General features: G+C 31.8%; 1 protein-coding gene across 5 annotated transcripts in view; it reads right to left on the bottom strand.

Moving 5' to 3' along the window:
• LOC118189578 (delta-sarcoglycan-like) overlaps positions 1 to 17,853 on the bottom strand; it is a 181,871-nt gene that overhangs the window by 95,176 nt on the left and 68,842 nt on the right. For all 5 annotated transcript variants that reach the window (XM_085822131.1, XM_085822127.1, XM_085822129.1 and 2 more), the window contains 2 exons: positions 13,379 to 13,466; positions 400 to 519 (listed from right to left, as the gene is read on the bottom strand). In XM_085822131.1, the coding sequence (XP_085678257.1) occupies positions 400 to 519; positions 13,379 to 13,466 (208 nt within the window). The remainder of the gene's footprint in view (positions 1 to 399; positions 520 to 13,378; positions 13,467 to 17,853) is intronic.

The raw sequence follows: 17,853 nt of genomic DNA, 5'->3' as shown, positions 1-17,853 counted from the left end.
TAAACAACCCTACTCACATCATCATCCAAAATTAAAATTCAATACATATCTTAAATTTTTAATGAAATCAATTAATGGAAAATTTTTAAAATAGGTATGAAACGCAAATGTTCAGTTAGAGGAAGGTGAAATAACTTAAAAATATATCTCAGATATTTTGGTCAATAGTGCATATTCATACACATTAGGTAAAAAAAAAAAAAAAGGTGTGTGTGTTTTTAATAAATATATTTATTCATCAACAAAATAAGAGGTAAATGTAAGTATTAGCTGCGATTTCTATGCTGGCTTTTAGAAATAAGTTTCTTAACATAACTAGTAATTTAACTGAAGACTATATAAATCCTAGATATCGATGCTATTAGGTGTGCAAGCAAGAAATAGGAAAAAAACATTTACCAGATACTACCATGTGATTGGCAGAGACGACCATTTCGTGGGAATCCACATGCAGTAAAACATTGCCCGCCGTGCTTCTCACTGTAAAATAGTTGCCAATGGATTGTAATCCCGCTTCACCTGAAAAAAATAATTTGCTTAAATTAGGTATTTCAATAAAAACAAAAATTATGATAAGTAAATAAGTACAGTTTATTATTTAACAATGCCTTTTATTCTTTAACACTGGAAGAGTAGTTACAGAGAGTGTTTACACATTTTTAGAATGATTTCGAGCCGTTGAAGTAATATTTAAAATGTAAAGAGTATGTTTAAGTGTTCGATTTCATAGCCTTATTTTCTGGACGATAAGTTTGCATAGTGATTTCCATGATGTACGAGCTTTCTTAAAATTTTCAAGGATAATGATTAGCATTTCTCTTCCGCTACTTTCTAGAGTCTACCAATAGTTGTAGGTTGGCGCTAAGAAAAAGTTCTTTTCAAGAGATCAAAGGTATAATTGATCATAGATGAAATGTCGAGGGACTTTACAGGAATACTTCGAAAAGTTAAATATGCAATACCTGTATCTGTCTTGATTTTGAAAAGAAACGCAGTGGTTCGTTTCGCCATATGGTTTGTTGGCTTTGTCTTGATAAAGTTTCGCACATATAAAGCAAGTGGAATAAGGAAATTTCTTCTGAAAATATCAGATAAGCTTTATCTTGATAGTACGTTGAGTTGATTTTGACATTTTTTCCAACCTTTTTACTTTCCCATTGTAAGAGAATCCTGCGACAATCATAAATCCCTTAATTGAAACCCTATACCGAAACTTTGCATTGACAGAACCATGTTTGTACATTTTTCTCGCTTGGTTTTCGATAATAAAAAGACGATTTTTTGTTGCCGTCATTTAGGTTAATCCATGCTTCATTAAGGGTCACAATGTATTTTCATTTATCTTCTGCTAAATAGTTTTCATACAGGGTTCTACAAATCGTTCTGCGTTGAGCCATGTGTCTTAGAAAAATTTGGTGAAAATTAGTTTTTTAGTTTTTTTTAAGTTGTAAATCTTGATTTATCATTTTATTTAATATTGCTACAAATGTATTTGATGACTTTGCAATTGATTTCTATGTCTGTTAACAAAGATTTTACGTTAAGAACAGCATGTACATTTTTTGGGTGTATCCCGAAATATCCTTTTGTTGTAGAATAAATGACTGACGGTTGTACCCTTTCCGATTATTAATATTGCTTATTTTGCTCTCTGAAGTTTTAATACCATGCATTTCACAACGTTTTTGAATTGGGGAATAGGAACAGTTTTCTTTGAAAAGAGCAAAAACATATCCTTCAAGTCCATACCTTATTAGCGTGCGACATTTTGGAGGAAGAATAAGTTTAAAAGTAGCAGATGATGTTTCTCATTTGAAAGAATAAGATTTTGCCAGAAACTTTACTCTAAAACATTTGCTATTTTAAAAGTTCTTTTTAGAAATCGTTTTAAGTGTAAACACCCTCTGTAATTATACGTTTCCTTCCTCCGAATCTTTCAAGTAGTTATACAGATAGTGTAGCTAATACTAAAATTTTATTCACATCTATTTGAGTTGGCGTACATTTTGCATTTCACACCTATTTGAGTTGGCGTACATATTTTTAAATTTATTTTGTAACATATTTTTCTATATATTTATTTCATATGTGTGCATTTGTATGAATATCTGGAAATAATTATATTGAATGTTCTGTATTTTAGTTTCATTTTAATGCGTATAATACTTATATTATATTCTAATTTCAGAAATGTACAGTTAAAACAATTGAGAGCTATTTAATAGTTCTCGTAAAATAGAAGATTTCGAAATCTGTCTAACCAGAAGACAATCTGCAAAACGTTTCGGTAACCACCAGATTTGGAGGATTTGGAAATAATTTTCAAGTACCTCGAGTCTTCCACGCTGGAGTCTTGAAGTTCAAGCAGCGATAACGAAACTTTTAGTCTTCCTAGTCTTTAGTCTATCTCTAGATTATTTTAGTCTTTAGTCTATGGGATTTTACAGCAATATTTTCATCCCCGCAGACTATATCAAGTAAGATTTGAGTGCTTTTGCTTTCGATACTCCTATCATATGAGTACAATAAATAATATGGAACTTAATTATTGAATTTGCTTTAGTTTCATGAAGAATCATCTGGTTGTATTCTCAGACACTTGAATTACCTATATTCTACTTAGATTACATGGAATGCAATGAATTAAAATTTCAATAAAAGGACTTCACATACTGATATAATAAATATACTGATATAAAACATAAAGACAGAAAGAGGAGAGCGAAATAAACACATTTTGTAATGGAATGTGTGTGCAGAAATGTGAAGTAAAGTGTTAATGTTCAGCGGTAGATAAAAACGTTTTACTGGTAGAAATCTTCATTCCACGCGCTGTTTCCAAACAGTACGCGTCGCTGCGCAAACGCAAAACTCTCAGATAATGCATATTGTCTACTATTGGTAGAGTAATTGCTCAAAGGAGGTGCTAGGATATTACTCTCTCCATTAAGCAGCTGCTCCGTTTTAGCCGTAGCATTAGCTCCGTTTTAGTGTAGCACGTAATAAATAAAAGATGTATCGGTGAACTCCGCTGTCGTATAATGTGTAGCAAAAAAAAGTGTGAAGTAGAAGTGTGTGGTCTAAAAGAAATATAAAATTAAAGTAACTTAACCCCCAAAGGATGACAATTCAAATAATACAAATCAATTAATATTTATTATATCTTGACATCATTAAATTTTGAATCAGTACCAGCATAAATTAAGTAGATATCGCCAGACAGAAGATTATCAGTCATTTTCGTATAGTGGCCGAATATATAGAAGAGTATCAGTCCTACTATTTTGAATTCTAACCTATCGTACGAGATGTGTGTAATATTCCAATCAAAGTGGATCTCATTCCATCAACGTAAAGCAAAGTTTCGTGATAAAAAAGTCAATTTTTTTAATGGCGGAAATTGAGTTAACTGGTTGTTTCAATATATTTTTGAAGAAGCACAAGGCGAACACTCATATTATCCAGAAAGTGGAGCACGTGCACATTAAGACCTTCGAAGATTTTTAAACTGTAGAATACCATTAATTTACGGCAGTAGTTAGTATATAGATTTATTTAGTTGTATCTTCAGTTCTAATTTCTTTACTAGAAGGAATATCATGGCTCTACATCCAGCAACGGAGATGGCAGTCAAAAAAAGTGGATGAAAAAGAACAAAAATGGCACACGCGTCAGCTGGGGTGAGGACAGCCAGAAGACAGTACCACTTCGGAGCCCAACAGCAAAAGTAAGAGAAACCGGTTGTAGCCGTCAATTTCGCCTTCTCATTCAGCGGTCGCAGTGAACGCATTTGATGTTGGATAAATGGGGAGGCTTGCCTGCACATAATGAAGCATACCGATTTAAACGCAAACAGAAAAAACGTTTATCTACTACTCAGCAGTGCCTTGTACTTCCCGAATAGCCCACCAGCGGCCGAGCAATACAAGCCGCTGAACAATGGTAGTTCGGACCGAGATCTGAGTACCGAATAACTAATAGAGACTAATTTATAATGTATTGAAGACATTTTTTCAGCTATTCAATCAGCAAGAAAGAGAAAAGCAAACCAACAGGGTCTGTCATTTCCTACTCCGCAATTAAATAGCAAATTTTAAATCTCCACAGTAAACTAAATATTTGCATCTTATTTAATGCAATGATTGCGTGGAAATATATGCTTCTAGGGAAAGGTCAGAAAGTCTTCCATGGGGCATCCCTCCTTTCCCGTGTAGTGCTTAATGGTGTAGCACGTAATAAATAAACAAAAGACTACCCGAAAGTACCACTTCTGTGCACATGTTCCATAGTAAAAGCTGATAATTGTAATCCTCTTTTCCTACCTTTGCCTTTTTGCCAAATATTGTTTTGATTACCCTATACATGTCCGTTCCTGTTATTGGTAGTTATTATTCATACTTTTTCAAAGGATCGCTATGGATGTCTATAGCCGTGTTTAATATATAATGACTTGTAGATAGGGGCTTATGATAGACAAATATGATTCGTATATCATGTGTATTGAATACGATGACCATGTGATTCATAGAGCATTGATATATAAATTGTAATTGTAAACACTCCGCTCTTTGTAAAAGCCATGGTGATTTTAGTATTCACATATTGCAACAGAATTATCATATTGAAGAACAGCTAAATCATATTAGAAATAAAAAAAATCCTTCTTGAGAATACGACAGTTAAGATTGTTTTGTTTTATTTAAGAATAAGACAGTCAAAAATATTAGTTCACCGTCCGGTTATTCTTGGGAGGCGATGTGAAGGCCAAATTACACGAAAGGGACATCTCTGATACCAATACTACCAACATCAATTTTAACGTAATTTTGTCTCTAAATAATGCAAATATGTCACCAAAAACAAAATTTAAGTCCCCAATACTCAGTTAATTGATAATTCAGGGATTTTAATTTATAATTAAATTAAAAGATGAAATTATGTCAGGTATTGAAAACATTCTTCTTACGCGTAATGTTTAACCTTTCGATACAGCAGTTCAAAAAACCTGAGCATGACTTACGTAATTTAGAAATGTTTCTTTTCCAACGATTACTGTCAACTTCATATCTGGCATTCGAGCTAAAGGTGTTGGACGAAAATCATCGCTAGACAAGAACTGTTTGACTGTTGACTGGCTTCTGAGTGAGTAATTTTTAGTAAAGAGACGAAATGCATTCTGCGTGTTGTTCTGGTATAATTATTATCTACAGATTTATCAGCGGAGTGGAGTTTTCGAGTTGTGTCGTCGTTTAAGAGTACAGTTTCTTTTCAATGATTCCTTTCTTCAGATAACTCCCGCATCCATAATTTCTCTTTAATATGCATTAGCATTTATTCACATATTTCATAAAGAAATTTGGCAGCAAATTACAAGAAACGACCTATAATTTATTATGCGGTGTTGTTTCATATAGGGTGGCAATGAACGTTTTCCATGTGCAATGTAAACTAAGACGTCGCTATGGGTACTTGTTAGTTTCAATTTTAGATTGTAAGTAAAAGAATATAGAAGGTATTCGTAAAACTACGTGTGAAGCTGTTTGCGAGAAGTTTCATCGTGTTACATACTTGGTTACGAACTCATCTAAAAGGTCAGTAGTAAAAAATTATTTTGTTTGCTTTCATAAACTGAGACTGCCAGTGTTACAGCATTTTTCAGTTTAAACTGAAAGCAAATGTTGCGGATGAGAACTGTTCTCAATTCGCAAAGCATTCACATCACCTGGAAAGAGGATTACTAATAAGAGAAAAAGCTTTTGTCATCTCACTCAGTATGCAAACTTTATTCACGATCCAACGATTCCGTCTATATCTGGTCTTTCTAAATAGATATTTTATTAGTCGAACTCAAAGCTTTGAATGGATTCTGGGAGCTATATATTCCAAGAAATGGATACCAAAGCACTTTTATAATTAACTATGTATGCGAAAATGTTCCTCAGTATAAAAAGCATGTATTTGAAATTTTTCAGTTGAATAGATGATGTTCAGTAGTCTATGAATGTAGAGTGAAACTATGAGATTTATCAAAACTAAATAATAAAGAATGATCAAAGTCTGTTGGTTATTATTCTTTTCGCCTGAGGAAATGAAAAGAGTCAAAATGAATGGCAATAATTTTAATAATGATAAATATTGTTGATTTTTCTCATAGATAAAATTTAATTAAGAGAAACATTTGGGAGGTAGACGTACTTGCTATTTTGAATTAGTTTGCTCAATAATAAATATGTATGCAAGGTAAAAAATGCGTAAATATAAACTATAATATGAAGTAGCAATAGCCCTTTTATTCCTCTTTTTAATTTGTGTACTCCCCTCTCTACACTGAAAATATTAATAACTTATTCTAAATTGTGCCACTGAAAAAGTAGCCGTATGAATGTCATCTGCATTGCATAGAGCTCTTGGCCAGTCACCATTAAAAGCTGAAAAAAAAAAAGAATTCCGAACTTATATATATAGCGGTGTTATCGCTTGTCATGTCTGTTGCACCAAACAACAGTAGAACCTCGGCACCAGAAAGGCACCGTGGACCCCAGGAAAGTGATATTAATCACGATAACTAGTGTAAGGGTACCTACTTATTCAGGGTAAACAATAAGAGGCGGCTGCGCTAATACCTAACCTAATCTATCATATATATATATCCTGCTTAAATGCGCATTCAATTTTATGCAAAACGTTTTTCAGACTGCAAAAATATAATGAAAACTCTTATGCCTTCGCCTGAAATCGAAATCGCAGATCTTCCAATTGATAACTGGATTTATTAAATACTACATTGCAAGTACATTTATCAGTAAAATTTTCACAATTTATCCCATTCTTCTTCCCTCCCGCTTAAACGGACACTGAGAACATTGTTTAAACTTAACTGGCCAAATTAAGGTGGTGATAAATTAACTTTCATTTTAGTCCGGTTGCCGATGTAGAGAGTATTAGAATTTTTTTCGAGTCGAGAAAAGGAAAAATCAAAATCAACTATGATTTCGTTAGAAACGCTACTACGGATCTTCCAATGTCCAGATGAATGGGCTAAATACTAGAGTACACACGTGAGAAGAATGCCATGATTCGTCATTACGTAAAGGTTCAAAATTTTTCTTTCATCTCGAATGTCATAATTCTGTGAATCAGAATTCATGCGGGATGATAACAGTGAAATTCTAAAAGAAAACAAATTTGTGCTCTTTGGAAATGAAATATGTGCTAGCTTATCAATCGGAAGATTATATATTAAAACATATGTGAAGAAGCAAAGTATTCTTAAATATTAAATTCAAAAATTAAAACCCAACATCCTTATTGAGTTTTTTTCTCTAACACTCGTAAATGTATGCGATTTGAGCTTTGTTCAAGAGCGGTGATGGTAGTAGTACTTTGTAGTGGTGGTACTAAAGGTTTTCAATTTTGTTTAGATTTTACGCGTTAGTCAAAAGGTTGAGAACCGCTGCACTATACAATGTTAGGCTATAATATGAATGATATAATTGCAGGCTTTTTAAATAATGACGCAACTACGTGGAAGACTTCAAAAAGAATTACTGAATAACTTTCTAAAACGGCATTTAATTGGAAATGCTGTGCATTACGATTCTTCAAAAACATTGAAGCAGAAAACATTTCTTTGTAAATTAACCAATCCTACCAGATTTTCACTTTATAAAACTCACGTAGATATAATAAGTTTCTCTTTTTACTGAGAAATACAATCTTAAAAATTCTGATGTGTACACCACATGACTTCCTTGTACGAAATATTAAATTATACGCCCTTTTTCCTGTATTTCATTTAAACCTATTTCATTAGAGATATATTTCTCATTCAATTAATTCAGTTCTCACTTCGCGACAAAGCAAAAATACATAAAACCTCAAAATATCTATATTAAATATTGAAACATATAGAAAAACATAAAACACCAAATACAGTTAACACAATTAAAAAAATTATTTCACAATTAAAATTACAGTTTCTACGCAAAAAAAATTGCCATTCGGCCAGCGGACAAGAAGGCAGATTTTTCGGTACACAAAACTGAAAGTTTACGTTTGGTTTCGCTCAACAAAAAGACACTTAAGGCGTAGAAACTGACTTAATTTGTTGTGAACACTACGCTGAGTCAATATATGGGATAGTTTAATAACTTAAATGATAATTCCAGAATGGATTAAGCATGATTTAATTCTCAATAATGAAAGAAGACATTATCTTTGTTGTTCAGAAGCTTAGTTCCTCTAGATTGGCAACAAATCTACTATTCTGCTAAGATTCATATATAAACAAATATAGCTCTTATGTTAAACAAAAATTAGGCTTAGCCGCATTTAAGCAACTTTTAAGTTGTTGATAATTCTACAATTATTGCATGTAGATTAACTAAAGTCATACAAATGTTAACCGAAGATAAGAACAACATAATTCAGCCATTTATTTTTAAAAAATGCGCAATTTACCAACATATAAGAATTAAAAAATAGCCGAGCTCACCGAGACGAGTAGATATACTTTTGGTGCCATTTATATACTTTTGGTGCCACCGATTGCAACCAAAAAGGGAAGTGCACAGCTACATATTATAGCAGTCCTATACACAAAATTTCGAAGCTTTGAGCTTACTCATGTTTGAGTTATGCGAGATACATGAACAGACGCTATGAAAAAATCTCTTCTGAATCCATTTTAAATCGGTTTTATAATTCGCTTGTGGATAAAGAGTCCTTTATTCTGCTCTTACGTACAGATGTCAAGCGAAAAGTCGTTAACTTGCATTCGAAAACGGTCAAAATGGATATTTTCTTTGAAATATGGTACCCGGAATTTTTCGCGATTACGCTACTTCCTTTACTTCGTACAAAGGAGTAAAAAGGTTTTAAGTAACTCAGTTTTTGCAAATAAAGAAAATTGTGGCTAACAATGATTGATTTTATTATAAAATTGTTAATGACAACTTTAAGGGAATTGAATTTAATCATTCTTATACATGTCATTTCTGTACTATTGCTTCTTGAAATTCTTTCAGTATCTTAACTTAATTCAAATATGGGAACTTTAGGATTTTAATTTTAACTCACATGATTAAGAATTATTTTTTACTGTTCAGTGACTTTAACTAAAACAGTGATAACCTTAAAATTCTACTAATTTTGTTTTATATATTTTAGAAAGAAAAATCACCTTAGTACGTAAGAAAATTATATCTTTCAATAATCGTAATAATAACGTATGCATGTTATCATTTTTTCGCAATCTTCCAATCTATTCGAGGATTTAAAACACATTAAATTCATTCAAATTTATGTATATTAAAAATTCGTTTCCATCACCAGTTAAAGCTACGTAACTGCTAAATACGAAGAATAAGTTTTTCAGTTTAAAATTCCAACCGCTGAGATGGGAAACTGGTAAGGTATATTGACAGCTATACTGAAGGGCCAGAGCTGGAATCCCGGAGAAGGCATGGATGTAAATTGTATGTCCCTTCATAGGTGGTAACGGTGATCACCTATTAGGTAGCTCCACAATAAAATGATCACCACTTCCGGCTTTATTAGTGGCCAAAGCCTAGTGTCAGACATAAAAATGTTTAAAGAAATCCATCATTGTTAATAACTGAGCGATAACTAATAAGATTTAATGATGTTAAATCAGACAAAATTCGGTAAATCGTTTTAGAAATTTTGAAAGATTTTAATTTAAAAGATTATGTTTTGACTGTGCGGAAATAGAAATTCTGCAATGATGGGTTTGACTATTAAATCGCATATGAGAAATCTCCAATATGAAATAGAAACAAATCTATGTCAAATTTTGGAAAACTTTCTAGGGAACTTCATACTATTTTTTATATACACCTATGTAAACAAAATTAAAAACCAAATTGAACTGAATATAGGCAATGGTCAAAAATTAATTTCAAGATTGATTCAAAGAAGCTAACTAACAAAGAATTCTAAGTAAAATTAATTATTTAAATATATATATTCATTGTAACTAACAACGAGACTTGAACGTGTAGCTAACTAGACAGGTACCTGAAAACATTGCAAATAGTATATATGTTACCGTGAAAGACCGAAATTGGAGAATGTCGATTTTCACCGGAGAATGTTAACATTCACCAAATACGTTGGTGAAAGATCGAATATTGCTCTACATTCTTGTATATTCGGACCCTCACCGGTGTATGTCGACAATCACAGATATGCTCTGGTGTAATTCGAAAAGAGAGGTCATAAAGTGCCATAATAGTTTAAGTTGATGCAATAAATAAGATTTGAATCACATAATTTAGTAAGTTTTTTATTACTGTTATTTTATTTTCTCATTTAGAATGTACTGTATAATTAAGTAAGTTTTTAACTTCTATTATTTTCCTTTCTCATTTTGGATGTATTGTGTGTTTTAGGTTCTCATGTTCTTAAGTTCTTATTTCAAGTTTCAAGTGCGTTTATTCGCGACTGAATTACGGAGAAGAAAATATAATATTGTTATATGTTCAACATTCACCATTAGTACGTGGTGAATGTCGACATTGACCGGTGTAAGTCAGAAATAAGAGTATTTGGAAAATATTTCGGACATACACCAAGAGATTATGTGAATGTTGACATTCACCGGTGAAAGTCGACATTCTCTAGATTTCGGTCTTTCACCGTAACATATATATATATATATATATCTACTTTTTCATACTAGACTGAAAATTCTTTGAAAAACGCTCATTAGTTTTAAAATGTCAAAAACATGGTATTTGAATTGCATTGCAAAATGGTGCAGATAATTTTGTTTCTTCGAATTCTCTTCAAAAGTTTCCTCGTTTTCTTTTCGAGGTAAACAAACTTATTTTTTCGAAAGCTTTGATTTCTTTTCTAGAGCAAAAGCAAAAAAGTCTTTTTTTGCAATAAATCTTAGTGTCGTGCATCATTAAATATAAGAAATATAGAAACTTTCCTTTGAAATTATTGTATCTAATGGTATAATATATGTTAGACCTTATCCCATTTATCAGACAACAACATTAGATTAAATCTATGAATTTTATCGCGACGAAGAGGCAAACGTTTTGCCTGTCATTACGCCTTAGGCACCTAATATAAGTGTCCTTCCTACAATCTGCCCAGTTCCGCCCCAGATTTTAAAAAGAATTCGCAGGCATCCGATACAAAAATCTTCCACCCCTCTTGTTCTTCAACTAACCTCTCGAGAATATTTTCGACTCGCTAGTATTTTAAGTGACCCTATGTTGTAGAGCCACTACACGTTTGCAAATCTCCGGTCTTCTCCGAGAGTTTTGCCGCAACCAAGACAACAGGTGTATAACAGGTGAATAACCAATAACAGGTGGATGTAATCTAAGAGATGTTAAATTTATGCTCAAATGTAAAATGAAAGAACAGTATTCATTTAGCTTTTCTAAATAATATATGCGTTATGGAAGAAATTTCTTCCATAAGGTTAAGGTATTGCATTTAGTGTTTAGTTAGTTGCGTTCTAGTGACGGAAAATGGAAATTCCAAAAGTAGTTGCCTATGTACTAGTTAAGCAAGAATATATTTCGAATGATATAATAAAGGAGTGACAGCAATACGAAAACATTTTACTCTTTTCAGGTTTAATGAGTCTTATCTCCCGTCTTTAAGGTAATGATTAGTTTTTATTTATTTACGCATTTAATTATACTGCCTACGTTATTTTAAAACAAGAATCCATTTTCAGAAAAAGAACAGATTTCTATCTTTTCGTAAATTTATTTTTCAGAGAAAAATATAGGCGATTTTTGCTATTAGTTTTATTTACTTACATAGTTAATTAATTGGCTTTAAGCATAACGATAAATGAACATATTATTAATTTTGATAAAGTTATTTTCTTTCCTTCTTTTCTTCATGTAGTAAAAATTCTAGAACTATGTGAACTGTGAGGTTAGAATAATTTGCTAACCATGAGAAAGCATTCAAAGGAAAAAAAGTAGAAATAGAATCTTTCGAAAAGCCGAATAACACAAATTGAAAAAAGAGAGATCTAAAACAGATTTTATCAGAATGCATGGCGTAGTTTTGTAAAGCTAAGTTACTTGGAACAGAAGACACGAAGAATTACCTCGAACTTTGGATCTTCCGACTGCTAGCCGTGCGTTCTACCATATACACTGTAAATTAGTAATTTGTGTTAATTAAACAATTGTTATAATTTAAATATTTACTCTAACTTCTCCTTTCCGCAGCACTCGTCAGGTTGCAAATTAGGCTGGAAGATATTTAAATCTAGGGTTTTTAATGTTTTAGATATAGAACTCTTGGAAACAACGCCGGCAGTTTAAAGTTTATCTCCCAGTTTTACCAATGACTTGGCTTTAGCCATTTTGCTAACCGACGTTAAAAAGCGCCACTTAATGTTTTGAGCTAGCTTAATTAGCCCAATTTGTACAGTCTCTGAATAGGATACCTTTAATTTAAAATTTCGGTTTTGTTGTTTTTAAATACTTCCAAATAAGAGTTTATTTATACGCACACGATGCGATTTCTCTTCATTCCAAGAGTTAATAAACCTTATTAAGGCTTTTTTATGATATTTCAGACAGAGTCATAATTCGCTTGTCAGTCTAATAGGTTCTGAAGGACTTTGAATGAATACTGCACACAGGGGACCGCTCAGTGAGGTAGCGAACATTTCTTACAGTTTTTTCATTGAAATTCGAACTAGAGAGATGGGAACGAGACTGAGTCTGCCTAAGTCATATGGTAAAGAATTAGCGTCCACCACAATTTGTTTAATTGGGCGCCGCAATATAGCTATAATTTTTCTGGAACATAAAAACATGAAAAATCAGCATTGTCTTATCCAGGATTTTAACTCCAGTTCTTCCGATGCTAGGCAGATGTGTTACCAATTACAGTACAAAAACACGCAGTGGGGAAATGCGATAATTCATTACAGGGTAAACACCAATCCATCAAATTTTAAATAATTTTAATATTCAACTTCTTGTACTTTTTTGTATTTGTTAGGCAAAATACTATTTCTTTGTAAAAGATCAATTGCAAATCACTCTTACATTTGCAGATTTATAAGTAAATTTTTCGAAAATGATGTTTATGAAGTTTCAAATCGGAAAACGTTCTAGAAAAGTAAGTAGTTATATGATAACATTATATCAGTGTAATAGAATAATTTGGCTTCAGACAGCTAATATTATTTTGATTTAATGCTGCGTACGGTGATGCTAAAAAAATGCATGATATATTCGTATGTGCGTAGTCTTAAATAAAAGGAAACTAATAAAATAAAAACATAATAAAATAATACAGCAACAATACATAATATAAATAAACTAATACAGCAACTCGGAATAGAAGAGAAAAAATATCGTACCAAGACTGAGGAAGTTGGTCACAAAACCTCGTCCATTTTGTGACATCAGTGTCACATTTCTTGCGGATTCCAATTTTAGTGACTGGTGCTTCAGTAAGAGAGAAAAAAGTATTTTATTAAACAGATGTTGTTAATAATTAAATAATATTAATACAAGCATATAACTGCATAAAATTTATAAACATAATTCCACAATTATTACATCAGAAGAAAGGTTTATTAAAATATGTAAGAAATATGATTCGTATAAGAATATAGATGTTGCATACAGATATTAAAATGTTTTTTATATGTTAACCTTAATGAATTCAAAGAAGAAGAGTATTGAGTGCATTCAGCGACGTAATAGGTTTTATATCTTATATCTTGATTTGTTAAAAAGAATATCATTGAAAGCAATCGTTGATTTAATGTATTGGAGGATTTTTTCAAATTTGATTTTTTTGAGTTTTAAAAAAAAGTTAATGTTCCTGCTTAGAGACACACTTGAAATGAGATTTTGAAGACTTGTAATCTGCTGAAACCAGCTTGATAATACCAACTTATATACCAATATATAAGTTGCTAGTAATCTAGTTCATCATCTTCTTGTTTATGCGAATTGGTTCAAAACCCCTTTTAGAAACATTAGGTATTTTTTTTTGGAGGCAGAGAGAGGAAAAATAAGCAACGCCTTCGCCGGGAATCGAACCACGGACCTCTGGAATACCGACCCAGCGTGCTACCGTTACACCACGAAGGCAAGCTGGAAAGCGGGAGAAATACCTTTTACCCTTAATAGGAGTTGATCATTCAAGGGTACCGGCTAGTTAGTTTATCGTACACATCGAAACTGCAAGTTGTCGAAGTTACTCTTCAGGTAAACATATTAATTCCGTTTCCTGACATGCGTCTCCTTTCGCACACCATACTTTCTAGCTAGGGCATGGGCAAGTGATGCGTAGTACAGGAGCCTCTGTCTTTCACGAAGCCTGTTCACAATATATAGGAAAAACATCCATCAGGTTAAAATTTTAAATTCCAGCAAAATTCATCACTTGTTTATATGCGAGTTTATTCCATAGAAAATCTCAATAAATTTCTAAAGATTGCGACAAAGATAATTTTTGTTTGTGGAGCGAAAATATTCTGCTGTTTAGATATTTAAATAAAAAAATGGGTCGCTTAAATGAAGTAAATGAAATAAATTAATAACGAGACATGGAAGCGATAACGATTAGGCATTCCAACTTTTATTTATTTTTTCATTTTTAAAATTATTTATACTTTTAACCTTCTTAAGGATGGGGTTTTGACTAGAACAATGATGGTATGATCTGTTTAGATAAGAGCATAACTCTATAATTTTTAATATGACCTTTCGAAAGGTTTAGTTATTTGATTTTAAGAATTGGCATAAAACCTGAATAAGTTTCTTTAGAATTACCAACACATTTGAATACAATGATGTAACAATGCATTAATTGTTTATTCTTTCACATTCCTTAGTTCTTTCTTTCCAACTAAATTGTGAAACCGTCACGTTTTGTGTGTTTGTGTGTATGTGTTTGTGAGTAAAAATCTTGAAACATAAACCATGCTCTTCCCCACAGATGAGCTCTATATCTTCCAATTGTTAACCAGTCCTCCCCTCCTCTTTAATAGAAGAATACTAGGGAGGAATGACTTTATTTCCTGGCATTCCCTCATTCGCATTGAAAAGGCAGCTAGGTTTCTAGGCAAGATCTAATAAACCAAATCATAACAGTAACGAGCTGCTTACTTTATTTAAATTTCGGTGAAGTCATTAATATTTTTTTCTTTTTTCTTTATCTTAAATGGCCATTATTTCAGAAGGGCTATTAGTCTCAAAACGCCATTTTGCATCAGATCACTTTTCAAATTGTCGTTACCAAATATTATTTAAAAGAATTAAATAATAAAGAATCTACATGAATGTATGTATCTTCTCGCATTGTGAAAAAACACTGCTAACTAGAGTCACCAAATTTTGAATAACATACCTGGGCAGCATGGTCACCTGGAAGCCCGAATTTGGAATTTTTTTATTTCTATTTCATAATTTGTGAAACCTTAACGAATTTTTTTATTAAAAACTCAACAGTTTCAAAGCGAATAGTGGCAATTCTGTAGAGAATAAAACGTTTTTGCCTCCAGCACGCGATACTGTCTATAGGAAATTCTAAAGATGATTGTTTTCACATGTAGTTACCAGAATGTGGCGTTATTTCAAATGCTCTCCACGCTTGTATGAATTTGTAAATGAAACAAAACGCCCATTTGGGAGTAATGTAAAATCTGAAAGAGTTCAGATTTTACTTTTAGTCCAAAGCAGCCCAGAAGGGCTATTAGCCTCAAAATGGCATTTTGGGGCATTTCACTATAAACGGCGAATCACGTTTTAAATTGTTGCAACCAAATATTATCGCTCTGTATTATATTTAAAGATATTAAATAATGAAGAATCTGCATGAATGTATGTATGTTTTTCGTATTGTGAAAAACGACGGTACCTAGAGCCATCGAATTTTGAATAATACGAGTATAATACTTCACCCAAACGCAGGCACCTGCAAGCTCGAATTTTGAATTTCGAATTTGTTTTTAGTATCAATACATATCTATTTGTAAAACATTAAGGAATTTCTTATTAATAAAATCAACGATTTCAAAGCGAGCTATGACAACATTGTACGAAAAAAAAGCATTTTTATCTCCAGCCGTTTATCGGAAATTCCAAGTATACGTTGTGTTTAAATATATGCAGTGTTGTTGAATTTTATATGGTTTAAGTGCGAAGAACATGATATTTAATAAATAAAGGTAACACACAAAATTTCAAGAAAGCGCATCTTTGGACGTAATGTAAAATCTGAAAGCTTTTATGTTTTTTTTTTATTTTTTATTTCATATAATTTTTATCTTTCTTTTTTTAGCAGGAACTCTAAAACGTCAATCGTGCCTTTTCCTGGATAAGAATCTGAGATCTTTCAGTTGCTATCTGCATGTGCTCAAACTCCATCGAAAAGAAAGTTTGAATGAAATGTCATTAAGTCTTGACAAGCTAGTCTTATCTAAGCTCTTTAGAATTTTTTTAATTATTACTTATTATAATATCTTTATCAATATTTAGCTTTCAGTTTTATTTCAACAGTTAAAAAAGGAGATAGTGCATAATAGCTGAATGTACTTCAAATGAAACAGAAACTGAACTCCAAATAGAGCTATTTATCTATACACAGTTTTACTTTGTGGTAATCTATGGTATAGCCTATGTTAATTAACCCTTGTTTTATCATATAGAATCCTATTGTCACGTCTTCCTTTCGTTAATTTTCACCAGGATGTAAACGTGATGCGAATATTTAAATGATATACTAAGTTTCTTGAAAGTTTAGAGAGAAAGCATTTGGCAGCGACACTGACCATAGTACGATTCTCTTCCACGTATATCTGAACTAGTAATCTGGCATTAGCCATTTTGATAGCCGAAGTCAGTTACGCACTTAATAATCTGATTTAATGCTTTCTGGCGGTTTTGCACTATAAAATTCGCACCTAATTAATTTAAATGTAAGTTCATGTTTCTATTACCATATCCCACAAGCTACGTAGATTTAAATTAAATTTAAAAGCATAAGTCATGAATTTGTCCTATTTAAAGTTTCAAATAAAAAGATTATTAAATAAAGAGATTATTTACACTTCTACAGAAGGAGTGATAACTCGAGTAGTAGTCTGAGTAGGGTTGAAGAATTTAAGTTAATTACAGAAAGAAACTTAGTATATCATTCTTTTATATTTTCGCAATACCCGATTCCTCTGGATTAGTTGATTAAACATCATTCATCCTTTTACTCTTTAATAGACGGCAATGAAAGATGGTACTTCTTGTTATATAAAAAATTATTTTCCTTTATTAAAAACATAACAAGAAAAAAAAATTTCTGGAATTTTTGGTTACTACTTCTTTGTTTTCGTAATAGAGAATAATTCACATCATTTTCTATACGGAATATCTGTTAGACAGAATGAAGAAATTCGACAACCTTTTTTCATTTTAAATTAGTAACAGGCAGCCAGTTTATCCAGCTTTATAAATTACAGAGTAACAAAATGTAGGTAACTTCTACCGAGTTATTGTTATCTACGTCTTTTGGTAAGTTATTGTTTTAGGAAATTATATATTAAAATCAGAACGCTGAATAAAGACACAAATGTAAACTAAATTTATTATAACTACAAACTATCTTTTGCAAAACTTAAAAAAATGTAGTACATAAAAGCTGAAACTATTAATTTGATAAATTAATAGTTTTATTTGATAAATTAATAGTAGCTCAATTAACTATTCACAGTAACAAACATAGAAAACCTGGAGAAACGGTTAACCTGCTGACATTAAATTTTAACTGAACTAAAATATGTTATTTGAAATCAAAATTACCTAACGAAAATTCAAGCCATCTAAGCAA

Source organism: Stegodyphus dumicola, chromosome 8 (assembly GCF_044657685.1).
Source record: "Stegodyphus dumicola isolate Sdum_Otavi_A_Nest chromosome 8, ASM4465768v1".
NCBI classification, from domain to species: domain Eukaryota; kingdom Metazoa; phylum Arthropoda; class Arachnida; order Araneae; family Eresidae; genus Stegodyphus; species Stegodyphus dumicola.
This window is presented reverse-complemented; position numbering and strand designations above follow the sequence as displayed.